This window comes from Capricornis sumatraensis, chromosome 13 (genome assembly GCF_032405125.1).
Source record: "Capricornis sumatraensis isolate serow.1 chromosome 13, serow.2, whole genome shotgun sequence".
Classification (NCBI taxonomy): domain Eukaryota; kingdom Metazoa; phylum Chordata; class Mammalia; order Artiodactyla; family Bovidae; genus Capricornis; species Capricornis sumatraensis.
Window position 1 is genome coordinate 83,622,934 of NC_091081.1, and position 22,804 is coordinate 83,645,737.

At 45.4% G+C, this 22,804-nt stretch overlaps 1 protein-coding gene across 1 annotated transcript in view; it reads left to right on the forward strand.

The window, feature by feature from the left end:
- SLC22A3 (solute carrier family 22 member 3) overlaps positions 1–22,036 on the forward strand; it is a 98,729-nt gene extending 76,693 nt beyond the window's left edge. Inside the window, exons 7-11 of the mRNA XM_068985334.1 lie at positions 62–276; positions 12,803–12,911; positions 13,725–13,837; positions 17,540–17,639; positions 21,938–22,036. Of these exons, the coding sequence (XP_068841435.1) occupies positions 62–276; positions 12,803–12,911; positions 13,725–13,837; positions 17,540–17,639; positions 21,938–21,998 (598 nt within the window). The 3' untranslated portion in view covers positions 21,999–22,036. The remainder of the gene's footprint in view (positions 1–61; positions 277–12,802; positions 12,912–13,724; positions 13,838–17,539; positions 17,640–21,937) is intronic.
- The last annotated feature ends 768 nt before the right edge of the window (positions 22,037–22,804 follow it).

The window sequence follows — 22,804 nt, forward strand, 5'->3', positions numbered from 1 at the left end:
CTCCAGACCAAGTGGAAGTTCTCTCTCACTTGTTCTCTGTTGTCTTTTGATGTTACTCCAGGTTCACAAGTGCTGTGGTTTATCAAGGACTCGTCATGCGCCTGGGAATTATAGGAGGCAACCTCTATATCGACTTTTTCATCTCGGGAGTTGTGGAGCTGCCAGGAGCCCTCTTGATCTTACTAACTATTGAGCGTTTCGGTCGGCGCCTACCCTTTGCAGCAAGCAATGTCGTGGCAGGGGTGGCGTGCCTTGTCACTGCGTTCTTACCAGAAGGTAACTGTCCCTCAAGTCTGCTTGGCAGTCAAGATCTTGAAAAAAAATCTTAAAATAATCAAGAACGGGGGACTTCTCATCTTCAGCAAATGTCCCCTAGCATCAACATCATAGTGCCAGGCTCACTCTTGTGATGTCTCTCCGTTTCTGCCAAATCAGCATAACAACTGTGAGTGCAGAAGATTGATGCTATAGATTTTTCCATTTTCCCCAGTTTTAGGGTCATTTGTGGATGAAATAGATGTGTAAAACCTAGATTGTTGTCATAGTTTACTTTTTAAAAAAATTTTAATTGAAATTTATTTTATGTACAATATTGCATAGGTTACAGATGTACAGTATGATGATTCATGATATATAAAGGTTGTATTCCATTTATAGTTATTATAAAGTACTGGCTATATTCTCCATATGGTACAATAGATTCTTGTAGCTTACTGTATACCTAATAGTGTGTACCTCTTAGTCCCTTACCCTGACATTACCCCCCCTTTCCCTCTCCTCAGTGGTAACCACTAGTTTGTTCTCTGTATCTGTGAGTTTGCTTTTTTTGGTTGTTATATTCACTAGTTTGTTGTAATTTTTTAGATTCCACATATAGGTGATATCTTATAGTATGTGTCTTTCTATGTCTGACTTATTTCACTTAGCATAATGCCCTCCAAGTCTATCCATGTTGCTGCAAATGGCAAATTACACTCTTTTTATGGCTGAGTAGTATTCCATATATATATATATATATATATATATATATATATAAAGGATATATATATTTATTTATATATATATCCTTTATATATATAAAAAGTTATGAGGCTTCCCTCATAACTCAGTTGGTAAAGAATGTGCCTGCAATGTAGGAGACCACATCTTCTTTATCCATTCATTCTGCTGATGGCCACTTAGGGTGCTTCTTAGTTGTTGCAGAAATGCTGCTGTAACACTGGGGTTTTCCAGTTAGTGGCTTTGGTTTTTTTCTCATATATGTACCCAGGAATGGAATTAATGTAGTTTGCTTTTGGTCACCTTTATCTGACTTAAGTTTGTGATATCATTGACCCTGTTTCACATTTCTTCCGTATCACTGCTGCTGCTGCTAAGTCACTTCAGTTGTGTCCGACTTTGTGCAACCCCATAAACGGCAGCCCATCAGGCTCCCCGGTCCCTGGGATTCTCCAGGCAAGAACAGTGGAGTGGGTTGCCATTTCCCTCTCCAATGCATGAAAGTGAAAAGTGAAAATGAAGTCACTCAGTCGTGTCCGACTCTTAGCGACCCCATGGACTGCAGCCAACCAGGCTCCTCCATCCATGGGATTGTCCAGGCAAGAGTACTGGAGTGGGGTGCCATTGCCTTCTCCGTCTGTATCACTAATTCCCTGCAAAACACGAAGGTTACAAAGGGAAGAAAAACACATTTCTTGACTTGGAGAGGTTGACAACCTAGTGAAGAATATGGACAAAGTAGAGCACGGTTCTCAGAAGTATGAACCACCTGTGCTGGTTTAGGAACCCAACATTCTTCGTTATCACAGAAATATCCTGGAACCTTCTTTGTTATCGCAGGACTATCCTGGAAAGGAGGCTGAGAGATCATCCCTGTCCAGCAGTGATAGCCTCACAGTCAGGCCAAGAGCTTGGGTATGGTCTTGTGAGCTTCGGGTGGTGGAGAAGTGCCTCCAAGTGACTGCAGCGGTTGGGACAATGGCAATGGGGAGGGAGAGATGCTGCGAGCAGGGATCAAGGTGGTGGCATTCGGGCCTGCATGGGAGATGGTGATTTCAGGGACATTTCAGAGTTAAACTGGGGAGGGGAGGGCTTGGTGACTGCTGTGCGATACAGGGGTTGTGGGTAACTCCACGTGCATGGCTAACCCACCGCCAATTATCCCTGTCCCGGAACACAGTGGGGCCTGGACGGTGGAAGCCTTTCAAACTCCCAGGGAATGTGTGTTTTAGATCAAGTTCATTATTTCCACATTCCAGGAGGTGTGGGGGGTGGGAGGGTTGCTGGGACAGCTGGAGCCTCTTGTAGTACTTTATGTCAGCACAAGAGAAGCATTTTTTTTTCAGTTTGAAGAATTTTTTTTTTTCTTTTCCATAAGGTTTATTACAAGATAGCGGGTACAGTTCCCTGTGTGGTACAATAGGGCCTTTTTCTCTATAGAATAGTTTGTATCTGCTAACCCCAAACTCCCAATCCATCCCTTCCCTACGCCCTCCCGCTTGTTAACTATAAGCGTGTTCTCTAGAGTCTGTTTCTGTTTTGTAGATAAGTTCGTTTCCTGGTTTAGATTCCACATATTGTTGTTGTTCAGTCGCTACATATGGGTAACACGCACCACATCTTTATCCATTCATTCTGCTGATGGCCGCATAGGGTGCTTCTTAGTTATTGTAGAAATGCTGCTGTAACACTGGGGTATCTGTATCTTTTCCAGTCAGTGGCCTTGCTTTGTTTCTCATATATATACCCAGAAATGGAATTAATGTAGCTTGCTTTTGATCACCTTTATCTGACTTAATTTTGTGATATCATTGACGCTGTTTCACATTTCCTTCATATCACTAATTCCCTGCAAAACATGAAGGTTACAAAGGGGAGAAAAATACATTTCTTGACTTGGAGAGGTTGACAACCTGGTGAAGAGTATGGACAAAGTAAAGCATGATTCTCAGAAGTATGAACAACCTGTGCTGATTCATGGACTGCAGCACGCCAGGCTCCTCTGTCCCCCACTATTTCCCAAAGTTTGCTCAAACTCACGTCCATTGAGTCGATGGTGCAACCCAACCATCTCATCCTCTGTCACCCCTTTCTCCCTTTGCCTTCAATCTTTCCCAGCATCAGGGACTTTTCCAATGAGTTGGCTCTTTGCAGGGTCAAAATAGTCAGACATTTATAGATAAGTTCATTAATAATATGCTTATGAAATCCTAAAACATCAAATAACCCTATTTAAATACCATTACAGGAATGCCCATCTTCAGAATGAGAAAGGGGAGAAATCCTGTCATATTGGAATGGTTGATGATAAACAGAACTGTTTGCATTTATCTCATTTTTCTTGAGCACATGAGTTTCCTAGAGCTGTTGTATCAAAATACCATAAACTGCGTGGCTTGCAACACAGATTTGTTCTTTCATATCCTGGAGGCTGGAGTCTGAACTCCAGGTGTAGGCAGGGCCTCGCTTTCCCTGAAGGCTCTCAATGAGGATACTTGCCTGTCCCTTCTGGGCTTCTGGTGGTTGCCAGCCATCCCTGGCATTCCTGGACAGCATTCCCATCTCTGTCTCCATCTTCATATGACCTTCTCTGCATCTCTGGGCCTTAACTTAACCATGACATCTGCAAAGACCCTATTTTGAAATAAGGCCATACTCTGAGGTTCTGGTGAACCTGAACTTTGGGGAACATTGTTCAACCTACCACACTGAGCTAACGCATTATAAGAGTTGGGGAAGGGGATTCCCTGGTGGTCCAGCAGTTGGGACTCAGTGCTTTCACTGCCAGAGCCCAGGTTTGATCCCCTGGTCAGGGAACTAAGATTCTGCAAGCCTCCCTGTGTGGCTAAAAAAAAAAAAAAAGACTTGCAGAAGATATATGCACATCTACTTAGTGTCTATTAATTGCTGCCACTAAACTAGGAGTACCAGACCACCTGACCTGCCTCTTGAGAAACCTGTATGCAGGTCAGGAAGCAACAGTTAGAACTGGACATGGAACAACAGACTGGTTCTAAATAGGAAAAGGAGTACATCAAGGCTGTATATTGTCACCCGGCTTATTTAACTTCTATGCAGAGTACATCATGAGAAAACGCTGGGCTGGAAGAAACACAAGCTGGAATCAAGATTGCCGGAAGAAATATCAATACCCTCAGATATGAAGATGACACCACCCTTATGGCAGAAAGCGAAGAAGAACTAAAGAGCCTCTTAATGAAAGTGAAAGAGGAAAGTTAAAAAGTTGGCTTAAAACTACTCAACGTTCAGAAAACGAAGATCATGGCATCTGGTCCCATCACTTCATGGCAAATAGATGGGGAAACAGTGGCAGACTTTATTTTCTGGGGCTCCAAAATCACTGCAGATGGTAACTGCAGCCATGAAATTAAAAGACGCTTACTCCTTGGAAGGAAACTTATGACTAACCTAGATAGCATATTGAAAAGCAGAGACATTACTTTGCCAACAAAGGTCCATCTAGTCAAGGCTATGGTTTTTCCTGTGGTCATGTATGGATGTGAGAGTTGGACTGTGAAGAAGGCTGAGCGCTGAAGAATTGATGCTTTTGAACTGTGGTGTTGGAGAAGACTCTTGAGAGTCCCTTGGACTGCAAGGAGATCCAACCAGTCCATTCTAAAGGAGATTAGTCCTGGGTGTTCTTGGGAGGAATGATGCTAAAGGTGAAACTCCAGTACTTTGGCCACCTCATGCGAAGAATTGACTCATTGGAAAAGAGTCTGATGCTGGGAGGGATTGGGGGCAGGAGGAGAAGAGGACAACAGAGGATGAGATGGCTGGATGGCATCACTGACTCAATGGACGTGAGTTTGAGTGAACTCTGGGAGTTAGTGATGGACAGGGAGGCCTGGCGTGCTGCGATTCATGGGGTCGCAAAGAGTCGGATACGACTGAGCTACTGAACTGAACTGAACTAGGAGTAAAGATAGAGCTATAAACAAGGTAGACATAATTTCTTTTTTTTTGAACTTTTTATTTCATATTGGGGTATAGCCGATTAACAACATTGTGATAGTTTCAGGTGAACAGCAGAGGGGCTCAGCCATACATACACATGTGTCCATTCTCCCCCAAACCCTCCTCCCGTCCAGGCTGCCACGTGACACTGAGCAGAGTTCCATGTGCTGTACAGTGGGTCTTTGTTGGTTATCCATTTTAAATACGGCAATGTGTACGTGACCATCCCAACCTCCCTAGCTATCCCTTCACCCGGGCAACCATAAGTTCGTTTCAATTTCTATCTTTGGGCGTTATGCGCGATTTAGGAGAAGACGACAAACGAGGACCACTGGATGCTTCACTGATCTTTCCATTTTACTTTGGCACTGTATAGTTTTAGGTTTAATTTTTAAATGTAGTTTCCTAAGACAAGGTCATCTGTTCTCATCCTATATGGAATAGGAATCAAATATTAATTACATATTCGTTGCATATGAAATCAGGAAAGTAAAGAAAAAAAAATGACTTAAGCGTGGCCCATCTTTTCATGATAGAACTCTCCCCCAGAAGATTTTCTCTGGCCCCAGACAGACTGGGATGGTTTTAATGTGTGTTGCCTCTAGCACGATCCCAGGACGCACTGAAGATCAAACGTCCAAACCCATATTGAAGTCACTAAGTGGGTGGGAACCAAGCTGTCTTACAGAGAACACGTTCGTATATTGGAAAACAGAAGACAAAGAATAGCCTTTTCTGTTTGGTCTGGTCGGTTTTATTTTGTAGACCGAGTTTCCCAAGTCTTAAGAGTTGTTCTTAGCAGCAATGGAAACGACTTGCTCCTATTATGGACGCATTTTATTTGTGTGTTCTGCAGATACGGCTGCTTTCATAGTCTCCCGCTCGTCGTAACTGACTGCCAAGAGTAAGTTCAAATTCGTAGCGCTGTGTGTGAATACCAAATGTTAGCAGGGGTTGCTTGCCTGAGCTGAGAGTCCTCACTTCCACTTAAGGGAACTTTTGGACTTGGTTCCTTGGGCTGTTGAATTAACATTAGAAAGACTTTTCCTCTCAGCCATTCTTGACGTCATCACCAGGATGACTGCCCCTGAGAAGAATACTGAGCAGCCTTTTAGGGGAATCAGCTCTAAAATTATCTCAGAGAAAACTGTTTAACCAGCGTTCCCCCCACGAAGCCTGACTGGAGAATGAAATTCTGGAAAACAATTTCAGAACAATCGTTCGGGCTGTATCCTCATCTAAGACCCCCTATCTCTGACCCAAATTTTTGAATTCTAATTAAAGCCTGAAAAATAAAAGAGCTTTTTATTTTAAAAAAATTATTTTCTGTGGGGTATAGCCGATTAATAATGTTGTGATCGTTTCAGGTGGACAGCAAAGGGACTCAGCCGTAATTATACAAGTATCCTTCCTCCCCCAGACCTCCCTCCCATCCAGGCTGCCACATAACACTGAGCAGAGTTCCATGTGCGGTACAATAGGTCTTTGCTGGTTATCCGTTTTAAATATAGCAGTGTGAGCATGACCTTCCCAAAGTCCCTAACTATTCCTTCCCCTTGGCAACCGAAAGTTCGTTTTCTAAGTCTTTGAGCCTCTTTCTGTTTTGTAAGGAAGTTCATCTGTATTATTTCTCATTAGATCCCACATCTAAGGAATGTCCATGATATTTCTCCTCCTTCTCTCTGTCTTACTTCGCTCAGTATACACTCTCTAAGTCCATCCATGTTGTTACAGATGGCATTGTTTCATTCTTTTTAATGGCTGAGTAATATTCCACGTGTGTGTGTGTGGTGTGTGTGTGTGTGTGTGTGTGTGTGTGTGTGTATACCACATCTTCTTTATCCATTCCCCTGTTGATGGACATGAAGGTTGCTTTCATGTCTTAGCTATTATAAACTGCTGCAATGAACACTGGGGTACTTGTATCTCTTGGGGCCGTGGTTTTCTCCAAACGTATGCCCAAGAGTGGGATTGTAGGGTCATATGGTAGTTCTAGTTTTAGCTTTTTTTAGGAGTCTCCAAACTGTTCTGCATAGCGGCTGTACCAATTTATATTCCCATCAACAGTGCAGGAGCGTTCCCTTCTCTCCACACCCTCTCCAACTTTTGTTGTTTGTGGGTTTTTTTTTTTTTTGATGATAGCCATTCTGACCGGTGTGAGGTGACATCTCATTGAACTTTTGATTGGCGTTTCTCTAATAACTAGTGATGTTGAATATCTTTTCATGTGCCTATTGGCCATCTGTATTTCCTCCTTGGAGAAATGTCTATTCAGGTCTTCTGCCCATTTTTTGAGTGGATTGTTTGTTTTGATGCTACCAGGCATCATAAGCTGTTTGTAAACTTTGGAGACTAATTCCTTATCAGTCACATCATTTGCAAATATTTTCTCCCAACTGTGGGCTGTCTTTTCATTTTGTTTATTGTTTCCTTTGCTCTGCAAAAGCTTTTGAGCTTAAGTAGGACCCATTTGTTTATTTTTGCTTTTATTTCCATTATTCTGGGAGCTGGATTGAAAAAGATGTTGTTGTGATTTCTATCAGAGAGTGTTCTGCCTGCATTTAAAAGAGCTTTTTAAGACCCATACTCATCTGCCATTTTTAATTTGAATTTATTCAAGATGGCTATAAACCCGGCTGTTTGGGTAAGTCTTTTTGAAATGAAAAAGCTGTCTTGGACTTTTCTCTTTAAGTAAAAAGTATTAATGAGTATGTTGCAGATGGGGCATTCAGGGGAGAGATAAAGTTGTGTTTGTTTAAAACCCTACATCCTTTCTTCAAAAACTGAGGAATTATTCTCAGTAATATCTAGCAGTTTGACCAAATCCCCTTCAGAGGGACCCTCTTTCTCTGTGTCCTCGGGAGTTCATGGGAGGTAGTTTCAGCTTCAGTCTTCAATCTTAAATTTTCTTGTTTCTTGCCACTGCTATCAAAAGATATCTATTGTCACTCCAGGGGGAACTTAGACTATTACTGGTTTGGTCAGAAGTTTTTATGTGCACTCTTAATATTCACACATCCCTTACACCTCCTATAAATTGTTTGCATTTTACCCTTTTGTTGAAACAGTGTGACGCTTCTCGAACTTCTCTTTTGTCACACATTTCAACAGAATCTCTGTCCAGTGCAGTTAGATACTGGCCTTTACTGCTTAGAAAGAGTTTAGATTCTTAAGAAAACCTGAAAGCATTTTCTTAACCTTTTACTGAATTGACTAGTTGTTGACCTGTCTTCACTGAGCTAAGCACATACATCTCTCATGCTGAGTGTGTGTGTGTGTGTTTTAATTTGGTTTCTTGGTTTTTGTTTTTTTTCCCCGTGAATGATCAGTTATAAGATTAAATTGTCATTGAAGTTGTCAGTGGGACTCACTCGTAGAGCAATCTTGATTCAGTAGAAAAAGCTGTAGCTTCAGAACCTAACGTGGGTAATCAAGTTATTTCCATGGGAGCTGGAGGCATTCTCCTCTGCAGCCACAGTGCAGCAAGAGGTCGCCTGGTCGGGCTGGGACCCAGGGAATCTGGGCACCAGCTGCCACTTTCCGTTCCCCAGCACCTGGCACTGCCCCACCTGCTCACTGGAGGAAGGGGTGGAATGCATTTCCTGGTCCCCTTCCCTGGCCTTAATGGAGCAGTAAAGCTAAATACAACATGTGTTTACAACTATGCCAGAGCAGTTGGCGGCCCAGCGCATCAGTGCATCTCTGCTGCTGCTCCCTCCTGACGTGACAGTAACGTGGGCGCTGCGGGTGTCCTCAGCTAGAGCAACGTCCAGGACACCAGGACGTCCTGGCCAGCGAGCAACCAGCATGTGACAAGGTGGAGCCTCCCAGTCATGACCTGCACTCTGGAGCCCTCTTTTTCTCTCTCGCCCTCCTTGGCAGTTGTTTGGTTTAATGAGTTTTAGCTTTCTTTAGTAGTTGGGTGTTCTCTGAATATCCATTACTTTGCCGACCAAGGTCCATCTAGTCAAAGCTATGGTTTTTCCAGTAGTCGTGTTTGGATGTAAGAGTTGGACCATAAAGAAGGCTAAGCACCAAAGAATTGATGCTTTTGAACTGTGATGTTGGAGAAGACTCTTGAGCATCCCTTGGACTGCAAGAAGATCCAACCAGTCCATCCTAAAGGAAATCAGTCCTGAATATTCATTGGAAGGACTGATGCTAAAGCTGAAACTCCAATACTTTGGCCACCTAATGCAAAGAGCTGACTCATTGGAAAAGACCCTGATGCTGGGAAAGATTGAAGGCAGGAGGAGAAGGGGACAACAGAGGATGAGATGGTTGGATGGCATCACTGACTCAATGGACATGAGTTTGAGTAAGCTCCGGGAGTTGGTGATGGACATGGAGGCCTGGCGTGCTGCAGTCCAGGGGGTCACAAAGAGTCGGACATGACTGAGCAACTGAACTGAACTCAACTGATTCTCTGAAGAGAACACACATAAATCTACAGAGCTCCAGCGTCTTCTCTCATCCTCCTCATTCGTGCCTACTTTTCTACTAAAAAATTATATATTCAGGAAAGTGCAATAATTCTAGAAGGCAGGAGGACCATTTAATGCTGAGTGAGGATAAACAAGTATGAGTATAAATGTTACAGAAAGCTGTGTGGTAGGTCCGGCTGCTCACAGCTCAAAAGCCAATAAACAGCCATTTTGGCAGAAAGGAAGGTGAAGTCGCTCAGTCGTGTCCGACTCTTTGCGACCCCGTGGACTGTAACCTACTAGGCTTCTCCATCCATGGGACTCTCCAGGCAAGAATACTGGAGTGGATTGCCATTTCCTTCTCCAGGGGATCTTCTTGACCCAGGGATTGAACCCGGGTCTCCCGCAATGGAGGCAGACGCTTTAACCTCTGAGCCACCAGGGAAGTGGAAACTTTGCTTTATTTCAGATGCCGGCAACTGGAGGGGAGGGTGGCTGATGTCTCTGCAAAGGCCAACGCCCACCCACCACCACCACCACGACCAGCTGCGGGGGTGAGAGCTTTACTAGACAGAGTGTGGGAGGAGGGCTACATGCAGAAATGGCACAGTCAGCTGTGACAGTCATCTTCAAACTGGTCATCGGTGGTCTGACCAGCATCATCTTGGTTGCTTTAGGCACAGTTAATCTTCATTTCCAGGGTCCATTTGTCCCCAGTTCTCTGAGGCCTGTTCGACTATGGCAGCTCCTGTCCTGGGTGCAGTCTGATCATCATGGAGTTAATTTCTCTGCCTGGTGTTCTAGTATCTGTAAGACAGCTTACAGGATATGGCTCAGAATAGTATCTATAGCCCGTGAGAAAGAAGTAAAGGTCACTGACTGTGCTTAACGATTACATTATTATTATTTAATCTCCTTAAACTGGTTTCCTTTGTTTTCCGCAATTCTCACTTCTCTGATTAAACTTATTCTTTGACCAAAGTTTTCCACAGGCAAAAGGCAGGCAGAGGCCATGGTTCGTGGCGGGGGCAAGGACCATGGGGTCCTAATCCATTTCATAAAGAGGGAAGGTTTCCTTTTCAAAGATGAAAGTCAGGCGCATGCTGAACACCCTTGACTTTGGAGAGCAGGCAAGCTCCTGTTCATGTGGTCATATGCGCTCAAGCCACATCTACTAAGAAAGGGTGGCATCAAATCAAAACTACAACGAGGCACCAACTCACACCAGTCAGAAAGGTCATCGTTAGAAAGTCTACAGATAGCAAGTTCTGGAAAGGCTGTGGAGAAAAGGGAACCCTCCTACACTATTGTGGGAATGTACCTGGTATAACCACTAAGAAGAGAACAGTATGGTGGTTCTTCAAAAAGCTAAAAATAGAGTTGCCGTATGACCCAGCAATCCTACTCCTGAGCGGATGTCTGAACAAAACTATAATTCAAAACATACATGCCCCTCTGTGTTCATAGCAGCACTATTCACAATAGCCAAGACATGGAAACAGCTTAAATGTCCATCAGCAGATGAACGAATAAAGAAGATGTACATACATACATTGTTGTACATACATACATTGTTGTACACATATACAATGGAATGGGATTCAGCCATAAAAAAGAATGAAATAGTGCCATTTGTAGCAACGTGGATGGACCTAGAGATGATCATTCTAAGCAAAGTAAGTCCGACAGAAGGAGAAATATCGTATGACATTACTCACAGGAGGAATCTAAAATATGACACAAATGAGCTTATCTATGAAACAAGAACAGACTCACAGGCACAGAGAACAGGCTTGTGGTTGCCAAGGGAGGGGGGCACAGGAGAGGGATGGAGAGAGAGCTTGGGGTTAGCAGATGCCAACGATGATATAGAGAATGACTAAACGACAAAGCATAGCCCAGGGAACTAGATTCAATATCTTGTGATAAGTCATAATGGAAAAGAATATGAAAAAGAATGTATGTGCATCACTGAATCACTCTGCTCTCCATCAGAAACTAACACAACACTGTATACAACTATAGAAAGAAACACTGGGCTGAAAGAAGCACAAGCTGGAGTCAAGATTGCCAGGAGAAATATCAATAACCTCAGATATGCAGATGACACCACCCTTATGGCAGAAAGTGAAGAGGAACTAAAAAGCCTCTTGATGAAAGTGAAAGAGGAGAGTGAAAAAGTTGGCTTAAAGCTCAACATTCAGAAAACTAAGGTCAAGGCATCTGGTCCCATCACTTCATGGCAAATAAATGGGGAACTGTGGAAACAGCGTCAGACTTTATTTTGGGGGCTCCAAAATCACTGCACATGGTGACTGCAGCCATGAAATTAAAAGTCACTTACTCCTTGGAAGGAAAATTATGACCAACCTAGGTAGCATATTCAAAAGCAGAGACATTACTTTGCCAATAAAGGTCCGTCTAGTCAGACTATGGTTTTTCCGGTAGTCATATATGGATGTGAGTATTGGACTGTGAAGAAAGCTGAGCATTGAAGAATTGATGCTTTTGAACTGTGGTGTTGGAGAAGACTCCTAAGAGTCCCTTGGACTGCAAGAAGATGCAACCAGTCCATCCTAAAGGAAATCAGTCCTGGGTGTTCATTGGAAGGACTGATGCTGAAGCTGAAACTCCAATACTCTGGCCACATCATGCGAAGAGTTGACTCATTGGAAAAGACTTTGATGCTGGGAGGGATTGGGGGCAGGAGGAGAAGGGGATGGCAGAGGATGAGATGGCTGGGTCGCATCACCGACTCGATGGACATGAGCTTGAGTGAACTCTGGGAGTTGGTGATGGGCAGGGAGGCCTGGCATGCTGTGATTCATGGGGTCGCAAAGAGCCAGACATGACTGAGCAACTGAACTGAACTGATAGAAAGAAAGAAAGAAAGTGAAGTCGCTCAGTCATGTCTGATTCTTTGCAACCCCATGGACTGTAGCCTACCAGCGTCCTTAAAAAGGATGTCATCAACTGCCCAACTCTTAACAAATTTAAAGTACTGACTTTTTAGGGCAGACATGGTACTCTTTCTTCTCTTAATGCCCCAAAGAAAGAAAACATTTAATACCAAACATCTGGCATTTCCCACTCATTACCATGGAGGAAGAAGGAAAGGGCCCAGGAGATGTGGGCTCCATCCCTGGGTCGGGAAGATCCCCTGAAGGAGGACATGGCAACCCCACTCCAACATTCTTGTCTGGAGAATCCCACTGACAGAGGAGCCTGCTGGGCTATATATGGGGTCGCAAAGAGTCGGACACAACTAAGCACGCACACACCTCATTTGCACTTAATTAGGCTGGGAGAACACTAAGCAAATGCCTTTTGTTGTTTTGTACAATTGTACTGAAAGTAAAGTCGATCCCTAACTCTTCCTCCCAAACTTTGTGTGTTTGCAGGAATACCCTGGTTGAGGACCACTGTTGCTACCCTGGGAAGACTAGGCATAACCATGGCCTTTGAAATTGTCTATTTGGTAAATTCAGAATTGTACCCAACAACGTTACGGTAATTCCAACATCCGTACCATGGTTTCTCCTAAGTAATTCTGCAGCTGCGTGTTTTAAGTTGACCTCCTGCAATTCAGGAGACACAGGAGACACGGGTTCGATCCCTGGGTCGGGAAGATCCCCTGGAGAAGGAAACAGCAACCCACTCCAGTGTTCCTGCCTGGAGAATCCCATGGACAGAGGAGCCTGGCGGGCTACAGTCCATGGGGTTGCAAAGAGTCAGACACGACTGAAGCAACCGAGCACACACGCACACACGCATTAGACTTGAAATCAGAAAATCTGGTGAGTGTGCCTGCGGTATGAGTTAGATTTCACATCATCATCTCCACTCTGTGTAAAGGCTCCAGCCTCTGCTCTGACCACACTCCACAGACAGTTCCCGAAGGACGAAATCAACCAATGTGCACAGCAAGTACAAACTGGCCTCCTTTCTGGGGGGGGAATATTCATGAGCACACCTAACTGTCAGTCTAGGTGCCACGAGGGCACATGAGTGCCACAGAGTGGCCTGGGTAGTAAGCCGCTAATGGATGATTAATTTCCACCAATACCGTAGACTCCACCCCCTGCCTCCAATACCCCGCTGTGACTCTGGGTCACAGAGTGACAGGTCTGAACTGGAGCAGCTTGGAAATGAATTGCGTAGGAAATGATTTGCATAGAGTATGAGGGAGGAGACGTTTCCAATGTCAAACACTAGAGAAATGGGAAATATTGTTACCATTCCTGTTACTTAGAAATCTGAAAATATTATTCATCCTGAAGTTATTTAAATATTTTTATTTCAAACAACTTTTTTATTCTGCAGAAACTTTGGGGTTTCACTGTGTTCCGGTTTATGTGATTTTGGGGGGATTATAGCCCCGTTTCTGCTCTTCCGGTTAGCTGCCATTTGGCTGGAACTACCTCTCATCATCTTTGGTAAATATTCGCTGCATGCACTGTTCTTAAATGCTTTCATTTGCATCCTTTGTGTTAACAGAACCTACAACGACGACCAGGTTTGATAGTCATGATATTCATTTGCTCTTCCAATAGCTCTTACAGGTTTGGAGGAGCCACAGTGAAATGCGGGCCCTAAATCATTTAAATTTGTTTTACATTATAGAGTTGCAATAAAAAGTGTTCAACTTAAGAACTTTCCCAGGTCTCATACCCCCCTCCCCTCTCCTTATCAGCAAGAGAGGATGCTGGCTGGCTCCTGGCTCACCTCCTTTCCTCCACCTCCACTTGCTTGCTCCTGGTAAAGAAGGCTGGTCACACACTGCTCAGCAGTTTTAAACTCCAATGAAAATATTGCATCCATGAGGAAATAAACCCAGGAATGCAGTAGTCCTTCAGCTGGGCTGAGACCACAAAGTCAGCGTCTCACCGATGATTCAATAAATGGTCATTTCAGACTGTTTCATGGGATCTGATAAACAAGCTCAGCATTGATTCTGGGCCAGCATGAAAAAGCAAAGAGAAGGCATTGTTCAGCCAAGACAGAGCCGTCTAAGAGCCCAGTCCCTCAAGATGGGGGACTGGCTGCGAGGCGGGCTGGCTGAGCTGGGCGCTGGTACTGTGGGGCAGGCCCTTGCTTTGCAGAGGGAGCTGCCTTTCCAAACCGCCACTCACAAGAGCGGGTGATAAAGAAGGGTGCCTTTGGACTTCCCTTGGAGTAGGAAGTGGCAACCCACTCCAGTACTCTTGCCTGGAAAATTCCATGAACAGGGGAGCCTGGCAGGATCGCAGAGTCGGACACGACTGAGCGACTTTCCCTTTTGGCCTTCCTTGGTGGTCCAGTGGCTAAGACTGTTCTCCCAATTCAGGGGGTCAATCCCTGGTCAGGGAACTAGACCCCACATGCCACAACTAAGACCCCTGGCATGGCCAGTAAATAAATAAACAAATATGAAAAGAAAGAAGGGTGCATGAGAGCACATCACAGGATCGCTAACCCATCCCATGGGGTCAAGAGGAGAGAGAGGCAGGGAGCAATGAGGCCTCTGTTGAGATGGGAAGGTGAGGAGAGGTTATTCACGTGAAAGGTGCAGGCTGGTGCTCCAGGCAATGGAAAGACCTACAGTAAGAGGAAGTTGGGGCCTCCCAGGTAACTCAGATGGTGAAGAACTGGCCTGCAATGCAGGAGTCCCAGGTTCAATCCCTGAGTTGGGAAGATCCCCCAGAGGAGGAAATGGCGACCTTTTCCACAGAGTGCCCTGTGTGAGGCAAGGCCTGAAGAGAGACAAGGCTGGGGAGACCAGCTGGGGCCCGACCACCGGACGTGCAAAGGGTCTGCTCTGTATCCAAACAGCAGTGGGAAGCCGTGTGGAGTTTTAAGCTGGGGTTGGCAGGGTCAGGTCTGCCTTTTAGAAACTCCGCTCTGATGGCAGATATGCTAAGAACTTAGAGGGGACGGAGCTAGTAGGGAGACAATTAAAAGAATGTTGCTGTAATCAGGTCAGGACTGGGTCTGAGGTGATGGCGCGAAGGTGTTGAGGAGTGGATTGGTCTGAAGAAATACACTGGAGGTTGAACTGGCCAAGAGGGGCTGATTGACCGGGTGAGGGACCAGAGTGAGCAGGGAGAGGGGCCGCGACGCTGCTGGCTGGGGGAGCCATGGGAGGGTTTAGCACATTAGAGAAGCCTGTCTGTGGGAGGACGTGCAGGGATTCTATCCGGGCTGCTTGTAGGACGAGGTGCCTCTAAGAAATCCTGGCTGAAATGGTGAGGAGGCAGTAGGTTTGACAAGCTGAGTCAGGAGTAAAGTGGCCTCGAGATGAAGGTTTAGAAGCCACCTGGATGAAGATAGCCCCTGAAACCATGGGAGTGACTGAAACCCCCCCACACAGCAAACAGGGCAGAGAGGAAAGAACAGGCCCAAGACGGAGCCCTGAGGAGCCACAGGCGTCCAGCGTCAGCAGAGTGAGAGGCGCCAGGCAGGGGTCGCGAGGGACGCGAGGGAAGCACTGGGGAGACCAGGAGCTCGAGGGGCGGGGATGTCAGGGGGGTGGCGGGTGAGGCCACCAGCTGCCAGAGCTGCCGTGAGGCTGGGCAGCAGGGGCCAGAAGCAGGGCCGCTGGGCCTGGTGGTGGCGGCCCCTGGTCATCTGGCGGGAACCAGGCCAGCGAAACACTGAGGAAAAGAGCCCAGACTCGAGCAGATGGGAGTGGGACGTGACTCTGGCCCACCAAGGTCAGCTGGCAAGTTTTCAAGAATCTTGGAGCCACCCTGGTGGCTCAGATAGTAAAGAATCTGCCTGCAATGCAGGAGACCCAGGTTCAGTCCCTGAGTCGGAGAGATCCCATGGAGAAGGAAATGGCAACCCACTCCAGTGTTCTTGCCTGGAGAATCCCATGGATGGAAGAGCTTGGCGGGCTACAGTCCATGGGGTCACCAGAGTGACTGAATGACTGAATGTGACTGAATGACTAACAGTTATCATTAAAAATTGAGTATACGAGATGAGACACAGAGGTAATAAATACATCTGCTCAGTTCCTGATTCATTGAGCTCTGCTGTGTCTGACCCATCTCCCCAGAGCCTCACCCGCAAGGCTGCGTTGCCGGTATGAATGACGCACATCCACAACGGGTGTATTTACACCATGGAAATAAGGCAAACGCTGAAAATCAGGGCTTTGTTTTCTGGAGAACCAGTTGTTAGGTATTTACCGGCAGAGCACTAGAATATGAAGATATGTCCCTGATAGCTCAGTTGGTTAAGGACCTGCCTGCAATGCAGGGGACCCCAGTTCGATTCCTGGGTTGGGAAGATCCGCTGGGGAAGGGATGGGCTACCCACTCCAGTATTCTTGGGCTTTCCTTGTGGCTCAGCTGGTAAAGAATCCTCCTGCAATGTGGGAGACCTGGGTTCGATCCCTGGGTTGGGACAATGCCCTGGAGAAGAGAAAGGCTACCCACTCAGTATTCTGGCCTGGAGAATTCCACGGGCTGGATAGTCCATGGGGTCGCAAAGAATTGGACACGACTGAGCGACTTTCACAGAAAGCAAGAAAGGATGGTGCTTCAAGGATTTCGGTTCTAAGACAGAAAGGAGTATGGTAGTTAGAAGATCCTGTGAGGTTGCAAGAAGGCTCTGTAGAGAGAAGAGATTTGAATACCTTTCAAGGCGTCACCAGTAGGGTAAAGCTGCTGGAGAGAGAGGATGAACCCCTACAGTGAGGAGCCCAAAAGACTCCAAGAGCTGCTCTTGGGCAGACGTGGGGACCAGCCTTGCCGGGTCACGCTATGGGAGGAGGGCAGGGACGGGGGCAGCCAAAGGATGCTGAGGGACTCCTCTGGAGTGGCCTCTGTTTCCCGCCTGAAGTAGGAGGCGGGCGCTTCTCAGAGTGTTCAGCACTTAGTAGGTCCCGGGTAAATAATTGTGAGATGAGTGAGTATATGGATGGACGTCAAGAGTGCAGGGGCAGTGGGGCTAGCAAGGGTCTGAGGACGCTGAGGAACTGTGAGATTGTGATAGAGGATCGCTGGGGAGCCGGGCAGGGTGACCTCTCTGGAGCACTGCTGCAGGGGGCGGGGGAGTTAGGGTGGTGAGCACAGCGCCTTCCAGAGGGCGCAGGGGGCGACGCGGGCGGCTGCGCCATCTGGGGACCGTAACGCCATTTCCCTGTCCCACAGGTACCCTGGCATCCGTCTGCGGTGCCCTTGTGATGCTCCTGCCTGAAACCAAGGGCATCGCCTTGCCAGAAACAGTGGATGACGTAGAAAAGCTCAGCAGGTACGATACGAAATTCAGCACACCCTAACTGAAAGCAGCATTTCAAGCCCACTGGGAGAGGACGGGGCTGAGAACACTGAATGTGGGAGAGGGGATACAATATTAAATCCCTGTCTTGCATCTTAAGCAAAAAATTCAAAGCAGATTTAAAAGGTTAACATAAAACAAATCTGGAAATGAACATGTTTTATTTTTTAAATGTGGTTATGAAGAGAGAAGTATTTCCAAATAAGGTGTGAAAACTCGGAATCTAAAGGAAAAGGACTGATGACTGGACGAAACAGAAATAATTCAAATGTGCATCTGTGGGCGGCCAATGGTGACAACGATAATACATCCATAAAATTGACTGCTACACAGATACTTAAATAGCAGAAATATTAGATATATGAAAGACATGGAGGATATATATTTCAAGATTATAGACATTTCAAGGTGGATTACAAAGTGAACAGTTGCTGAACAATGTGTTATAGTATTTATTAAAAAATAAAACCATGAGCTATCCCTCTCTATAGCTAGCTAGATGGGAAAATAAACGATAGTCAGGTGATGATAGACAGATAGATGATAGCAGAAAGAAAACAGGAGAAGGAGAAAGAGATTGAGTTTGGGGGGAGGGTGTCTAAATAGTGTGCAGAGAAAGTTAATATCCAACCAACGTTTAAACATAAAATGTATTTTATATTAAAAAAATCACATTACATATTCTAATTTTCTCTGAAATTTTTCATAATAAAAATAAGAGAGATTATGAAAAATAGAAATGTATAGGGAAAGACCTAAAATGATCCAATATTCCCTCTGGGGTAGAAATGTGTTGGGAAAAAGGGGTGCAGAAGACAGAACACTTATTTTATACCCCATAGACTTCTGCATCATTCAGTTTTTAAAATTATGACAACATGGTCTTATATCATTTGTGAATTTTATTTTATTTGAATTTTTTTTTTTATTTTTTGGCATGTGGGATCTTAGTTCCTTGACCAGGGATTGAACCCACGCCCCTAGCATTGGAAGCTCAGAGTCCTAACCACTGGGCCACCAGGGAAGTCCTTATTTGTGAATTTAAACAAATAATTTAACAGCTAATTTGAAAAATAAAAAATCAGTCTTCTTCTAAACAATAACCTGGAAATTAAGGATATAGATCTCTAAATTTTATCAGATATGTTTATGAGAAGATGGAGATGTTCGTAACCTCATGGCAGTTCTCTTCATCACTTGGCAGATTGGGTAGAGATTAGAAACTGACAACTTTTAGGATCCTGTGTAAGTGATCAATGGTTTCACATATGTCATTTCATACTCAAAGTGGTGGTGTGCAATAGAAGTTCTTGTCCTCACTTTTTTATGCTCAGAAAGACTTAACAAGGTCTATGTGCTAGAACTGGGGTTGGCCTTGCCTAGTGAACAGGTGTGACTGTTGTTTGCTGCTTATCTCTGCTGTGTGGGGTCTTTGCTGCTGCGTGGGCTCTTCTCTAGCTGTGGCGCATGGGGGCTGCTCTCTAGCTGCGGTGTGCTGGCTTCCCCTTGCAGGGGCTTCTCTTGTTGCAGAGCACAGTCTGTAGGACTCGGGCATCAGTAGTTACGGTGCGTGGATGGGCTCGGATGCTCTGAGGCACATGGGATCTTTCCAGACCAGGGCTCAAACCCATGTCTTTTGCCCTGGCAAGTGGATTCTTTACCACTGAGCCACCAGGGAAGCCCTGGGGTAGTTTCATTATCTTAGGCTCTATCCTACTTGATTATGAGTAGCTTCATAACAAGAATCTCCCGGTAGGCTTGGAGATTTCTCTCTTCATATCCTCTTTAACGAGGTACCATCGCCCTCTCAGGAGAAGGCAATGGCAACCCACTCCAGTACTCTTGCCTGGAGAATTTTATGGACAGAGGAGCCTGGTGGGCTGCAGTCCATGGGGTCTCAAACTGAGCGACTTCACTTTCATGCATTGGAGAAGGAAATGGCAACCCACTCCAGTGTTCTTGCCTGGAGAATCCCAGGGACAGGGGAGCCTGGTGGGCTGCCGTCTATGGGGTCGCACAGAGTCGGACACAACTGATGTGACTTAGCAGCAGCAGCAGCATCGCCCCCTCTGGAGACAGGCAACCATTGCTAAGTGTCTTACAAGTATTTCAACCAGACTTTAAAACATATACATTGATTTCATTGTCCTATTTCCTGATGCTATTTTGAAGAATCACATTGACGAATCATCTCAGAACTTTCCTAAGAAAACCTTAGCAGTGTACTGAAATCAACACACCAGCTGACTTCTAACAGGACCAGCCAATCAGAGGACAGGTAGACATTTGTCCCATGAAGTAACTCAATCAGATGCTTATGCTTGTTTGTAAGTAAACTGATAGCTAATGGCTTAGCCTCAACCAAAGCTCTACCTAGGTTTTACCCTAAAATAATGCTACTTGGGGCTTCCATGGTGACTCAGATGGTAAAGAATCTGCCTGCAATGCGGGAGACCCAGATTCGATCCCTAGGTCAGGAAGATCCCCTGGAGAAGGGAATGGCTACTCACTCCAGTATTCTTGCCTGGAGAATTCTATGGACAAGAGGAGGCTGGTGGGCTACAGTCTATGGGTCACAAAGAGTTGGACATGACTGAGCAAGTAACAGTGCTACTAATGCAACTTGAAGGTTGAGGTGAGGTGGGAGATTTTCTTTAAGATCCTGCCAGTTTATAAACCAAAATTAAGAAATGTATAAACGGCATTATTAATAAAACTGGCCTTTTGAGAATTACACCATGGGAAGGTCTTGCTCTATCCGGAAAGGATAAGCGTTCTGCTGGCTGCGGCATCACAGACAATTACCTGGTCTGTGTCAGGGTGCTGGGGCCAGATCAGTGTGGCGCTTACCCGGTCCTCTCCCTCCACTTACACCCATGCTAGAAGCCGGAAGGAGAGGAGAATATTGAAGGCTAGGTGAAGCAGGTGAAATGGTGAGAAAGGGAACAGGATCATCTTCGAACAAGACATCCAGACTTTAAGGGTAACTTCTCAGGCCCTAAAGGGTCTCTTCAGGGCCGGGCCACCCAGGAGGGCGTCCCAGCCAGGATCACGGGGTTGAATGTAAGGAGTTCAGCGCTGACTGTTGGACGCACAAGCCTGTGACGTGCCGTTGGGAGTTTTAAGACGTCCGCGTCTCAGTGCTGCGGAGTCCTTTTCTGCACACCCGCCATCCTCGTGGTGGAGGCCCTCTGTGCCAACACTCCAACCAGAGGGACTGCATTCTTCCTTTTGACTCGACTCCACTTACTGCCACTCATTTCCACAGTGAGAGTGGCATACCCGTTCTTGATCCCCAAACCAGTCAGAGGTCAGATTTTCAAACGAATCAGGAATAGCGTGGAGGGAGAGGGGGGTCATTTGAGGTGGCACTAGTGATCAAGAACCCTCCTGCCAGTGCAGGAGACATAAAGAGACTCAAGTTTGATCCCTGGGTTGGGAAGATCCCCTGGAGTAGGAAACGACAACCCACTGCAGTATTCTTGCCTGGGAAATCCATGGACAGAAGAGTCTGGTGGGCTACAGTCAATGGGGCTGCAAAGAGTCAGACATGACTGAACGCATGCGCGCGCGCGCACACACACACACACTTCTGTCAATTCAATCATGTTAAAAATAGAATTAAACAATTTGAAGAGGTGGAGCTTTGGAGATGAGAAGGCCATCTGGATGGTGTGCAGGGAAAATTAATATTCAACTGATATATAAACAGGAAGAATTAGCCCAACAAAAATTCAACTTACATGAATTTCTGATTTTTTACTGTGTTTGTGTTTCATAATAAAAATTGGGTAAGTTGATTACGCCTAGTCCCTACCCTTGAAAAAACACCTAATCCAAGTCTGATCTACAGTTCTATAAGTTAAGCACACTGATTGCATTATGTAGTTACTTGTGGGGGGGGGAAGAAAACTACTTAGCCCCAGTTACTGAAACTTGTTATCATTTTCCCCTCTAAAACAGCACTTCATCATTTTTTAATTTCTCCTTTCTTTTGTTCACTTCAGCAGCTCATTTCCAAACCATCTGTTGCAGGGTAGAAAGTCATAAAGAATTTATATATGCTTATTAACTCCTGCCTAGGGTCTGAGAGCAGGTAAAAAATGAGGTTGGAAATAGTTCATTGTTCCTTTCAAGGCAGGTTTTTATGAGCAGTTATGCTTGAGTGTATTCGATCAAAACCAACTATGATATTGAATAGTAATAAAGACTTCCTCATCACTAGTTGTATAATCTTTCATTGAGTTCTCCTTTCTCCTTTGTTTTGTTAGTCCACATTCCTGTAGGTGTGGCAGGAAAAAGAAACCCCAGGTTTCAAGCTCTCACCTTTGAGGCTCCTGCCAAAGATGCAAGGAAGGAGCTATTCAGGCTGGTCCCCGCCAAGGAACTGATGTGCCTTGCAGAGACGTGTGTATCCATCTCAGCGCTGCAGCTTCAAGTGTTTTTAATACTTTATAAAGACAGTCAAACTATCCAGAGTATTTTTATATAATGTTGGATGAATCAGGACATATTGTGCTATCAAAGTTTCTGGGAACATGTAACATGTGGCTGGGAGAGCCAAGAGCCCATTGCGTGCACAGCTTCTCCTGAGGTCCTTTTCTCACGTTGGGGCAAAGTCTCTGACCCACTGAGTTACAGAGAGACAAGAAAAGCCCCACTTCGTTCTCATGACGGCTCCATCAAGAAGGCAGGGTGTGCAAACCAAGGATCTGGGCAAAGTGTACAGAAACGGGCTCATCAAATATGATGCAGAAACTCAGGCTCTGAACTAAATGTTCTGAAGATTCCAGTGTGGAGGAAGATTTGGGAAGCCTGTTAAAGAAGCTGAATCAAGGACCTCGGGTCATATGACTCTGAGCCTTTCTCTCTTAGCACCTGGAGCTCCATAAGCTCCTGGAGCATCTGGGTTTGCAGCCATGTTCAGATCTCGTTCCAGAAGAACAAATCTGTGCAAGCTGAGGATTCGGCTGTATGGTTTATAAAATCAGATTTGGTCCTGAGAGATGAGTCAGGATAATCTTGGTTCTCCTTTAGTAGACACTGAGAGCCACCTATTCAGTTTTTTACTGATGAAACCCATGGATTGTGATTTCATGGGTCTTACAATTTTAATCATAAAGGGATACTTGTCTTAT